The sequence below is a fragment of the Alexandromys fortis genome, unplaced genomic scaffold, assembly GCF_014885135.2.
Source record: "Alexandromys fortis isolate MF-2015 unplaced genomic scaffold, M_Fortis_MF-2015_v1.1 scaffold_6, whole genome shotgun sequence".
NCBI lineage: Eukaryota > Metazoa > Chordata > Mammalia > Rodentia > Cricetidae > Alexandromys > Alexandromys fortis.
The window spans coordinates 20,625,346-20,638,361 of record NW_026067902.1 but is presented as its reverse complement, the minus strand read 5'-3'; the positions used below and the strand labels follow the sequence as shown (position 1 = coordinate 20,638,361).

The 13,016-nt window shown below is 42.9% G+C and overlaps 1 protein-coding gene across 1 annotated transcript in view; it reads right to left on the bottom strand.

Moving 5' to 3' along the window:
- Positions 1–13,016, bottom strand: part of Fsip1 (fibrous sheath interacting protein 1) — a 115,963-nt gene that overhangs the window by 96,295 nt on the left and 6,652 nt on the right. Inside the window, exons 4-7 of the mRNA XM_050134009.1 lie at positions 12,040–12,203; positions 10,687–10,780; positions 2,072–2,170; positions 839–951 (exon numbers count right to left, since the gene is read on the bottom strand). Of these exons, the coding sequence (XP_049989966.1) occupies positions 839–951; positions 2,072–2,170; positions 10,687–10,780; positions 12,040–12,203 (470 nt within the window). The remainder of the gene's footprint in view (positions 1–838; positions 952–2,071; positions 2,171–10,686; positions 10,781–12,039; positions 12,204–13,016) is intronic.

Sequence of the window (13,016 nt, the reverse complement as noted above, 5' to 3'; positions counted from 1 at the left end):
CTCTCTCTCTCTCTCTCTCTCTCTCTCTCTCTCTCTCTCTCTCTCTCTCTCTCTCTCTCTCTCTCTCTCTCTCTCCTGCAATGTGGCTTCCCAGTGACTAGCTGTCCAAGTCGTTACTGTCGAACACCCACAGACATATCTTGTAGATTAGTTAATTAGCATTCTGGGCTAATAAAGAAGTCCCTGTGCCCTGAACTCATCTGTGTGTACCTTAAAGACAAACCAAATCAGGTTACCTGAACTGTGGTGCACCAAGGATGGACCCCTGAATCAAAGATAGTGACCAAATGCTGGGGGATCAGGGGAGGATAGGAGGGGGTGCTGAGGGGGGTAGGAAGGGGGATCAGTAGGTGGGGCCAGAGGGGTAGATTACCAGCTGGTCTCTCTAAGTCAGCCTTGCTGCTCTGCCAGGAACGCTTTTCACTCCAAGTTCTAAATGCAGGAGCTACAATATCAAGTCTCATAACGAAAATGAGTTGATAAATAAATAGTGGCATGCACACTTTAGTGATGTACAAATTAAAATCTGGAGGGAAGTACTGCTCAAAGCCCTTTTCTGTTTCAGAAACTAGACTATCCTGAGTGATCAAATAAAGCCTAGCTGCAGCTAGCTGTTTTGAAAGAGACAGAATAGAACAGAAGACAGGGCAGGGCAGGGCAGGATGGGAGACATGATGTAGGTAGACTAGAAAGCCTGTACAGGCATGTGCACCACGTATGCATACATGTGCACACACCACCACCCTCACACACAGAGAGACAACGAATAAATTGCACACCGTGACCCTTTCTGCCCTGGCTTACTCCCACATTGTCTCTCGAATCATGAGATACCTACCTCAATGTTTCGCTTAATAAAATCTTGGCTGAGTTTACTCCTAAGCTCAATCTTTTCTGTACTTGGGAAGAGTTTCTTTTCTGTTTTAATCAATGGCACATCACAGGTAAAATCTAGTATTGGAAGAGTTAAAAGTGATCTCATAATTACAATTGTGAATCATACAAAAAATTCATTTAATTTTATGTTAAAATATATCTTAAAAACATAAATAGAAGAAATAATTTTTAAATTCTTGACCCAGAAACAGAGTATGGACTTTTTCTTTGTTTTAGATTTATTTTCTCCCCATCCTCCTTAAGCCAGATTTCTATCAGTGACAGCCTACCTTTTAAAATAGTTTTTCAATTAAAATACAATTATATCATTTCCCTCCTTCTCTTTCCTATCTCCAACCCCTACCACCACCACTACCAGGTACCTAACTTGCTCTCTGTATCTCCAAATCATGGCCTCTTTTCCTTTAATTATTGAGACATACATATTATACAGATACACAAACACTTAAATGCAATCTGCTCAGTCTGCATAAAGTTACTTGTATGATATGATTTGAGGACTGACCACTTGCTATTAGATAACCAACTGGGAGGCTCTTTCCTGCAGAGAATAATCTCCCCCTCTCTCTCACAACCAATCAAAATGCAGAGAACAAACGATGGTGGAGCGTCCAGCCCCAGTGATACATCTAAAGACAACTCCTGCACCTAAGGCTCAGAGCACGTCAGGGGAGAGGAAATCCTCTCTGTGTTTGAAAAAGGTTTCCTTTCTGTTTTGATCAATGCATCATTTCTTTCCCTCCTCACAGGTAAAATCTAGTATTGAAAAACTTAAAAGTGATCATGTAATCACAATTGTGGGGAAAAAAAAGGCTGTAAGAGCCAGAGGAACAGGTAGTCTGCTATCTACTTTTTAAAAACTATCATGCAAAATTTCAAATATCCAGTAATCAGATGCAATAAAGAAGTTTCAGTCAGTGACTTCACCATGGATCAACTCACAAAGGATTATTTGCCACATATGTTCGTAGTGCTGTGACTGAGCCTAGTACCTTCCAAGTCCTAGGCGAGCTCTCTGCCATTGAGCTCAGCCTAAGCCCTTGTGCAAACTCTAGCTCCTTCTTCTTCATCCATTTACTCTAAATTGTACCAAGTCCCCTTCATCCATGGCTATTTCCGTATACAGCCAACATCCTCTTGTGGCAATCTATATAATCACATGAATTAAACATACCTGTCTTCATATTCTGCATGCAATTTTCATAATTTTCTGGAGAAATCTGAGTATGAAACACTGAGAAAAAGTCGTCTTCAAACTCACAGTGCGAGGGCTCTACTGATACAAAAAGAGAAAAAAGAATGTTCAACGTCCACAAAGTAAGATAATCTACACAATGGACACGAGAGAAAGGATTGAACACCTCTCTACTATTCCTCAGTCTGCTGTTTCTGGAAAAGTCAGTGTGGCTCCCAAGTTGACATGGCAGTCATCATCACATGAGCCCTGGAAACGGACTGCAGAGGACGGCCAGACAGCACTTCCTAGACACAGGAGAACATGCTAGAGCATCCCATTCTCTGTTGGTGACCCAGGCAGATCCCAGCATTTGTGACACAGGCAATGTGCACAGTCGGTAACAGAATTATGTTTTCCTCTTTATTTTAGGCCTCCAAGTTGAAGTTTTAAAGGTATAGTCAGCCATTAGCAGAATGCCTTTGAGCTGGGCAGGATGGAAAAAAAAAAACCTGCAATTTCAGCAACAGGGAGAAGACTCAAGAGGCCCAGGAATTCAGAGCAAATCCAAGGCCAGTCTGGGCCACATAAACAAAGCCTGCAAGATGGCTCCATGGGCCAAGGCACTTGCACGAGCCTTAAGACCTGCGCTCCATCCCAAGTACAGGTGGACGGAGAGAACCAACTCCACAGAGTCCTCTGATCTCCACACATGCGTGATACAGGCACTCCCACCTACCTGCACGTGCCCACACACGTGCATGCGTGCGCACACACAGTTTTTAATTTAAAAGAGAGAGTATATTTGGGAGACTCATGGAAGTTAGGAACTAACTTCCATGTTAGCTAAGCTCCATGCAGAATAAAGGACATTGCAATGCTAAACATTTTTTTTCTTTAGCAGTGATTTTTTTATATTTTCATATTAACTAATCTGATCATAATGTATCTTTATCCTGGCCAGTTTTACATCAGCTTGACACAAGCTAGAGGGTCACTTGAGAAGAGGGAGTCTCAGATGAGAAAATGTCTCCCTATAGGTTGCTTACAGACAAGTACATGGGAAGGCCCAGCTCACTGTGGGTGGTACCATCCTTTGCATGTGGTCCTAGTTCTATAAGAAAGCAGTCTGAGAAAGCCATGAGGAGTAAGGCAGTAATCATCACCATGGCTTCTGCATCAGTTCCTGCCTCCAGCACCCGTTCTGCTTGACCACCTGTCTCCCCTCACTGGTGTGATGTGACCACCTATCTCCCCTCACTGGTGTGATGTGACCACCTGTCCCCTTCATTGATGTGATGTGACCACCTGTCCCCTTCATTGTTGTGATGTGACCACCTGTCCCCTTCACTGGTGTGATGTGACCACCTGTCCCCTTCACTGGTGTGATGTGACCACCTGTCCCCTTCACTGGTGTGATGTGACCACCTGTCCCCCTCACTGGTGTGATGTGACCACCTGTCCCCTTCACTGGTGTGATGTGACCACCTGTCCCCCTCACTGGTGTGATGTGACCACCTATCTCAAAGTTCTGCTGCTGTAACTTCTCACAGTGACGACTGCAGCAGGGAACTGGGAACTAATTCTTTCTTCCCTAAATTGCTTTTTGTCAGGATATTTTATCACAGCAACAAAAATGCAGCTAGAAGAGATATTGATCAATTGAACGAAATATTATTCACAACAAACAAAGACTATCTACCGTGTCAGCAAAAGGCATGAGTATGTACTTCTGAGTGAAAGAATGAAGTCAGGAAAGGTTTTCACTGATAATTCCAATTATACAACATTCTTAAAAGTGTGAAATGATAAATAAAGTAAAACTTAGTGGCAGCTAGAAGGTGGGGGAAGAAAGGAGAGTTGAATGAGGGTTCACACATGGGTTCTTTTAGGGCAATTAAACTATTCTAGATCACTCAGTAATTGTGAATGCATGTCTTTTTAAAAAGCATTTACCACCAGAACATAAGAGCGAAAATCAACATTAGTAGATCTCTTGAAAAACTCGCTAAGAGACTGAGGAATCCTGCATATGAAATGCAGAAATGTGGCGAGACCATCCAGATGTGCGACAAATGCGGAGTGCAAGCTTGTGAAACAGAAACAGATGAAAAGGTGCCCAAACTCTCTCTCTGAAAAATGGGGCCTGAAAGACCAAAGGCAACAGGAACTAAATGTGAGGACTACATTGCAGGTGACCAAAGTGTCTTCTATGGGTTAGCGACACTGTCTGTGTGCCGTGCAACTGAAGAGTTAAGTAAGGAGATGGCAGAGGGTGAGAGAAGGCTAGAACATGACAGATAAGCAAGAGGGTTAGGCCACATGGTCCACGTGGGGTGGTGGAGTACAGGCAGACACACGAGTGTGTGCAAACTCAATTTTGGGTCATACAGAGAAGGCTACATATCGGCACATTTACAGACATGTCCATAAGGGGTTAGTACACGCACACACATTTCTTTTCCTAGTGGAAATTGCACCTGGCATCTAGATGCTGATGTTAAATGCCACTCTCCAGTGACAGGAATCGGGGCTCCTTGGAGACAAGCCTGATTCAAAGCTTGGGTTGGAAATATAGAAGAAACCAAAACGAGAAGATATGCCTGGCAAGAGACACAGAACAAATCCCACAGTGACAGAAATGAGGCAAAGGGAGGCAGGTACCAGCTAAGAGACCATCGCGTGGCCAAAATGGGAAAGTGGAGCCAACCCAATAAAGTTCACTGAAATCTACCTCAAAGTATAAAACCAAAACCCACTTTTATCAGTCTAATGCTGATACAGATGTGCGTGAGTAAAAGAGAAACAGATCCATCTCCCCTGCGGAATAACACGGAATAATGTAGGCCCATGGGCTGCCCGCAGTGAGGCAAAGCAAGGCTCCCCACTCCTCAGATGGAGACTATGCAGAGTTTCTTCCTCATAAAAGCAACAGTTGGCCAGAGGGAGAGGGAGTGACTTTACAAAAACAGAAAACTCAGACCAACACTGCCTCAGCCAGGGAGGGATGTGAGCATCGACAGCGCGGTCGGTACGCAAGCTAACACCGTGACGTAATGAAAATGGCACGCTAACCCTGCCATCCTCGCCATCCTTCTCCCAAGAGTGTGCAATTCAGTCTGATCATGGGAATATCATGAGCTCAACTCCAACTGGTGGATAAGCTACAAAATGCCAGACCAGTGTGCCTCGGCACTGCCAAGATCATCTCAAACAGGAAGCAGGAGTGTCACAACTAGGAGCTGACAAAGGAGGCTAATGTAACGCGTGGAATCCTGGGACAGGAAAAGAAAATTAGGTTAAAAACTAAAGAAATGTGAATAAAGTGGATAGAGTTGGACTCTTCTTAATAAGATCTGGTTCACTTCAAACATACCACACTCATGAAAGGTATCCCTGAAGGGGTGGTGTAGACAGAAAAAAAAAAAAATCTCTGTACCATCCTTGTAATTTTTCTGCCAATTTGGAGCTATGCTAAAATTAAAAGGCTTATTTTTTTCTTAATTCCCTCTTATTTTTTCAAGTAGGGAAAACCAAGAACAAAATTAGACATAGTGAGAAGACACACAAAATGGAGAATGACTAATAAGATACTGATCTGAGATGCTGCGTTAGTGGGGCTTTCCTTATTGTGTATGTGGAGACTTTAAGTCTAGAGTGAGGGAGTCCTGTCCAAACTGACTCCAGAAGAACCAGCAAATGGGAGGACGGTGGGCATGAGAGATGCCAGGAAGAGTCAGAGAACCAGCAAACAGGGGGACAGGACAGTGGGCATGAGAGACACCGGGGAGAGTCAGAGAACCAGAAAACAAGAGGACGGTGGACATGACAGATGCCGAGAAGGAAACAGTCAGAGAATGCCTCTAAGATGATCTGAGCCAGATGGGTTTCCCAGTGAAATTGTTCAGACTTTCAGGGAACAGATAATCCCCATGTTATGTAAACTGTTTCAAAGCATAGAAATAAATGGGTGGCCATGACCACTCATTTTCTGAAGCTGACATAACAAAGCACACACACACACCCTACTCCCACCCTCACACTACAACATCCGTGCAAGCACATACAAATGCTCACACATGTACACACACACACCCTACTCCAATCTCACCCTCAAACCACAACATCTGTGCAAGCACATGCAAATGCTCACACATGTACACACACACACCCTACTCCCACTCCCACCCTCACACTACAACATCTGTGCAAGCACATGCAAATGCTCACACATGTACACACACAACCTAATCCTGCCGCATTTTGTTTCTTCTTGTTTACTTATTTGTTTGTTTATGTGCATAGATGTGTATATATGCTGGGCATGCTCAAGTCACAGTGCACATGTGGAGGTCAGGGGACAACTTAAGGGAGCTCTTTCTCTCCTTCAGCCATGCAGGTTCTGAGATGGAACTCGGTTTATCAGACTTGGCGGCCAGTACCTCAACCCACTGAGCCATCTCTCTGCCTCTAATCCTGCTTTATAGAAACAAAAATTTCTGAATAAATCTGAATAAATTCAATCATTCAAATCAGTACCAACTAAAATAATAATCTTCCACAAGCAAGAAGGGTTGACCTAGGAGTAAAAGATAGATTCATTGTTTAAATCTGTTAGTTTAAAAATGTTAATTTTATCAAGAAAGAAATCCATAATAATTTAATTAGGTGTTGAAATGGGTTGAATAATCTTCAACACTAAACCTATGGTTAGTGTTGAGAATGAGAACAATTATTGAAGAAGACAAAAAAGTAATATTTTTTTCTGGTTGATATGTTTAAAATTAACAAAATCCAAGGCATACAACTAAAGATTATCAGAATAAATAGCATTATATAATTAATTATAAAATATTATGCAATCAAGTATAATTAAAAATTACAATATAGTTAATCATAAATTTATAAAAACTCTTTTCTCCATATCACTTAGACTTTGGGGAAATATGCCAAAGTAGTCCCCAAATGAGGTAGCAAAAGAGCTCTACAAAATCAATAAATCTGCTAATAAATATGTGAAACCTGCCAATTCCCTGGTACACGAAAGAGCCTATGTTAGACACCATATTCTTTTTACTATTGTCTAGTAATCACGGAAATGCTAACTATAACCCAATCTATTGAGTACTCATTCCCCGTACTAAGGGATACAAGCTGCCTTGTTGTAAGGACGCATAAGTATTCTACAGTGGAATTTATGGAATTCATGAGAAACTTAAAAAGTCTGTCAAAGGTGGGCAGGGAACTAAGATCTCCCAGGAAGCGCTGTGAGTGATTTTAGGAGCTGCCTCAGGCTCCTCCTTGGAGCCTTCAGATGGCCATCAGCTTGTGGCAGGAGGAAACCTCGTCAGAACCGCCCAGCCACACTTCTCCAAATGGATGAAATTCCAAGAGAGGATTTGCTTAATATACCAGGTTATGAGGGTAATTTGTTATACACAACAGGTAAACTAATAGTTATACCACAGGGAAATAAGAATAGGAGAGAGAGAGAGAGAGAGAGAGAGAGAGAGAGAGAGAGAGAGAGAGAGAGAGAGAGNAGAGACTAAAACTAAATGGTGAAGGAGAGAGAGAGAGAGAGAGAGAGAGAGAGAGAGAGAGAGAGAGAGAGAGAGAGAGACTAAAACTAAATGGTGTAGGAGAGAAATGCTGAAGACTAGACTCTTAAGAGAAGAAAAAGGGAGCTGCTGCCGGGCAGAACAGAGTCTCCTCTGAGGAGCTGTTACTCAGGGAAGACCTCTAGGAATCAGGTTGCACTAACTGTAGGTGCATAATTTAAATTCAAGACAAACTAGGTCCCCTACTAAGAGCTTTGGGCCTTTAAGAACAGGTTGTGACTAGATGCTGCCACCCAGTGGCTGATGTACAAATATTTGGCACTTCTGTGGTCACAGCAAGGGAAGACCCTACTTTCCAAAGGACACAGACACTCTCTGTGGTTAGACTTCAGTGTGCCAGCTAGTTTTATGCCCACTTGACACAAGCTAGGACGAAGGAAATCCTAACTGAGAATGCCTCCGTCACTCAGCCTACTTTCATATTCTGAATTCTATTACACTGCCCAATGCCCCCCTCAGTGTTGCCTTTCCCCTTCTCCTGGGCCATTTTCTAGTTCCCTGACCTCTGCACACACTCGCTCCACATAAGCACACACATAAAAAGTAGGATCTAGGATCAGCATAGGAACAAGGAAGTGTACTCTTCGTCTTTCTGAGACTGGGCGACCTCCCTGCAAATCAGCTCCTTTCTGGAAAACTTCACTTTTTTTTTTTTACTGCTCAATAAAACCCCACTGTGTGCATAAACTGCATTTTCATTATATGTTCACCTTTTGATGGACAGCCAGACTGATTCCTTTTCTTGTTGTTGTCAATAGAGCCGCAGAAAACGCAAGTGTGTGTGTATTTCTACCTAAGAACAGGAGTCTTTGGGGCAGATGCCCAGGAGTGGTGGCGCTAGGCTGTAGGGCAGTCCTGGTTGGACTTTCCGAGGCACTTCCACCCTGATTCCACAGTGGCTTCACCAGTTTATACCCCGACCAGTGGGGAAGAGTTCCTCCTTCCCCACATCCTCCCCAGTACCTGTCGTTTGCTTTCTCCAGGACGGTCACTCTGACTTGTGTGAGACAGAATACCTAAGTCATTTTCATGGATATTTCTGCAGTGATTAAGGATGCTTAACACTTTAACAAATATTTACTAGTCATTTGCACTTCTCCTTTTGAGAATATCTGTCCTGGTCTGCAGGCTCTCTGTTCAGTTCAGTTTGTAGTTAGCTCCTTTCATTGTGTCAAAGATTTTAATTTATTTGAATATATATTTGTTCATTTCTCATGTGCATGTATGTGCATGTGTGTGGTATGGGGAGGTCAGAGGACAACTTGTAGGATCAGTTCTCTCCACCTACCAAGTGGGTTCTGGAGCTTGAACCCAGGTCTTCAGGTTTGGATGCAAGTGCCTTTACCCACGGAGCCATCTCATTGGCCCATCAAGTGTTTTTAGTTTCTCAAAATCCCATTGTCAATTCTTGGGTCTATTTTCTACGGTATTGGGTTCCATTCAGAACACTCCTTCAATGCCTGTATCCTAAAGTGTCCCTAGCAGTTTCAGTGCTGTGGGTTTAAACTAGGGACTTGGATCTGCTTTGAATTGATTTTTGTATGGGATGAGAGACATGGGTCTAGTCTCATTCTTCTGCAGATGGCTATCATGTTTTGCCAGGACTAGTCATTTAACAGGCTGTCCTATTTCCAGCGTATGTTTTATCACTTTCATTAAAACCAGCAGAGACTTGGAAAAGTTCACTGACAAAGAAGTCCCTCAATCTAGACGGGGCAATGCAGACGGAGCACCCAGACTCTTAGGAGAAAAGTCTGGTGCACAGTAGTAATGAGCATACCTAAAGCTTTAAGCAGGAACATCAAAGTGCCATAGACATCAATGCTATTTCATCACAGAAAAGGCAATACGCATGCTGGGAGAGATATATTCAGCAGAAACACTGACAACAATAAAAGAAATTCTTGACTGGGAAAAAAAAAACAATTATTCAAGGTTCTGAGCTCTCAGTGCTGGACTCAGACAGAAGCAAGTGTGAAGAGACTCTCCCTCAAACCACACCTCCACCAGAACTCTTCCAGGAGCCTGAATCAGGCATTTGGGTTCTGAAATGTTAAACATTCCCTTTGTAAGGACAAAAGGAACCCAGCCTTCTCACAGAACTCAGAGGCCCTGCTTAGAGCAGCCGTACCCACACAAAACTGGAGTATCACGTATGTGACGTGTGGAAGGGGAGTCTGAAACCATCCTGCTGTAAAAGAAGGGAGGAGAGGAGGAAGCATACAGAGAGACGGGGAAACAAAAAAATCAAAGAAAGAAAGAAGCAAACTAGCTGGCCTCTGAAGGTAGGGCTGTGAGATAATAAGAAATGGGCAAACCAGCAATAGATTTTTACAAAGGGGTTGCACAGGACTGAGAGATCTCTGGTGAGATCTTGCTGTACACTTAAAAGATTTGCCACTCAAATTTGTTTAATAAAACGCTGATTGGCCAGTAGCCAGGCAGGAAGTATCGGTGGGGTGACCAAACTAACAATGATGGGAGTCAGAGGAATCTCTCCAGCCAGACACAGAGGGAGCAGGAGATGAATGTGTTATACTAATAAAGGTACCACCATGTGGCAAAGTATAAATAAGAATAAGGGTTAACTTAAAGCGTAAGAGCTAGTTAGGAATAAGCCTCAGCTATTGGCTGAGCATTTATAATTCATATTCAACCTCTGAGTTGGTTATTTGAGAACTGGTGGGCGGGAAAGAAACATCTGCTTACAAGACCTCAGCAGGGAGAGGACTGAGGTTATGAAGTAGCATCTAGAGGATCTAAGAGGACAGGAAATGAATGCAAAGACATCCCGGACTGGCTTCAGTGTTTCCTCTGCCCTCTCACCTCTCCCTAGATACAACCCTGAAAACACTAAAACAGACCTACCCTCAGACACTTCCCTCCAGTCCTATCTAATGCGATCATCTCTTCCTCTGAAACGCGCCAACTCACAGAGAAAAGGGGCAGCACATGCCAACCTGGGACAAGAGGGCTTAGCAGCCTCCCTCTGCTTACCAGCTGTTCCTGCAGATTCCGAAGTCAAACACAAAAACTTTTTCGTGTTTTCCAACTCCTCATCATTTTCCAAGTCTTCAGTACTTTTTGCAGACTGATGGAAGAAGAGTTTAAGTTTAAATATGAAAAAGAAAGGTAAAAATACCTGTCCGTTCTTATTTCAACCCAGTTCTCAATTGGGTATGTACACGGAGGGGTCATTCATTTGCATTCCTTTGCCTAGGAAATCTGCTACAATTTACTGTTTCTCCAAAATCCCAGAAAAGAACTTACATACATAGTGTTATAGTTTAAAGTATCTTCATATATGTGTGTGTCTATATATAGAGAGAGATGCATAGGTACATACAAATATATATTGAGTTACGTGTGTGTGTGTGTGTATTGAGTTATCCACAGGTATCCCACCAAACTGAAATTTCAAAATTGTCCTCATGTTTTATTATGCTTCTAATTGTAATTCTTAGTTTTATACAAATTAAAATTTGTTTTGTGTTTCAGCAGAAAACAGACTCACTTTTTCTGCTAAATTATATAAAATCATCCTCTTGTTTAAATTTGACAGCAGTTTCTCTGCCCACCAGGATGGTCTTCCCAGGAGGCCCATACAAATGTATCCCTGCTCACTCCATTCTGACTCTCACTGCTTAGGGAGCTTCCTCTGAGGTTAGCCTGTGGCAAGGATGACTGTCAGCAAGGGCCGTGTGCTACCACAGAATCCCTTTCTCACAGTTGCTCTCCTCTGAGTCAGTGGCTCTGAGACTGTGCCAACATTTGTTCAACTGCAACCTCTTGATGCTATGGAGAACAAGAGACCAGCGAAGGCCACAGAAAGTTGAAATCAGGCTCCAGAAATGCGGCAACAGGGAGGCAAATGGAGCCCAGCCCAGGCTGAGGCCATTTTGTAACTTCTCAAGAGAGTCTGGGCAGCACGTTATGTAGTGAGCCCTGTGACTCGTTTGTCCCGAAGGGTTACTTAATCAATAACACCAATAATGACTTAAGGTTTTGTGAGTGCTTGTCTATTTCTCTCCAAACTATAAACTCAAAGGAGAAAAAGCAGGTATACATCTTTCATAAAAATCGTCATCACATCCCTTCCTACTCAGATGCTAGCAAGAGAGGTTTGCTGGGCTTGCCCACAGGTAATGAGTGTGTCAGAGCAGGGCCAGAAGGCTGAAATGTCACAGCTCAATTATCCTCTCTGGCTCCAGAAAATATCCATCCCAACACACACACACACACACACACACACACACTGCCACCACTTTTGCGAAACATATCAATAAGGCAGAACCACATCACCACCACCACAGGCCACACTTTTCTTACTATTCGAGGAAACTGACTTACAGTTCTTATCTTGAGTTCTTCCCACAGCTTAATCCTCATTTCTGCACCTTGCTTTTTAACTTCCTTCTCTCTGCTTTGTCTTTTGGCCAGTATCTTATCGAGTCTGTGCATCTTACGAATAGCGTTTAGGAGCTGAGCATCTGGCTCTTCCAGCTTGGGATCACCTGCATTGTGTTAAAGGGAGAAATCAATGTGAGGTTTGATAAAACAGCAAAGCTTTGCTTTGATTTTACTTCTTGTTCTTTCATTCAACCAATACTGATGGCCAATTGATACATTTAGTATCAATACCAATGGCCAATGGTAACACCCAATACATTTAGTATCAATACTGACGGCCAATGGTAACACCTAATACATTTAGTATCAAGTACAAACTTCATGGACAAAGTGACTTCTTGAGAGTCTTCTCATATAACCATCCGATCACACTGAGAGGCAGAAATTTATCTCTGTTCTACAGTGGGACCTCAGGACCCTTTAAAAGGGTAATAAGTTATGGCACTGGGCACAGAAATGGTTCTCTTATGATTTTAAGTCCCAAGTTGTTTCTCCTCCATCCTGCTAGATTGTCTATATCCAAACCTGCAAAATCCAAAGTAAAGACTGAGACATGGACCCTCTTTTAAACTGTTTCAGACTAACTGAAAGAGGAGACATGTACCAGAGAACTCCAGTAGAGGGCAGGTCACGCGGGGTAGGTATTCACACAGAGTGGGTAAACACACTGATTCCACATCCACAAACATGTCTTTTTCTGCTCTCTCTCTCTCTCTCTCTCTCTCTCTCTCTCTCTCTCTCTCTCTCTCTCTCTTTCTCTCTCTCTCTTTGATTTTCTGAATCACATAAAGATGTTTGTGACAAGACGATAACAGGTGATATCTTATTTGAAATGAAGGACTTTAGAGGTTTTCTCATTCAGGGCTTAACTGACAACGTAACAACTAATGGTAATCACAGCACCTGTCATGGTAGAC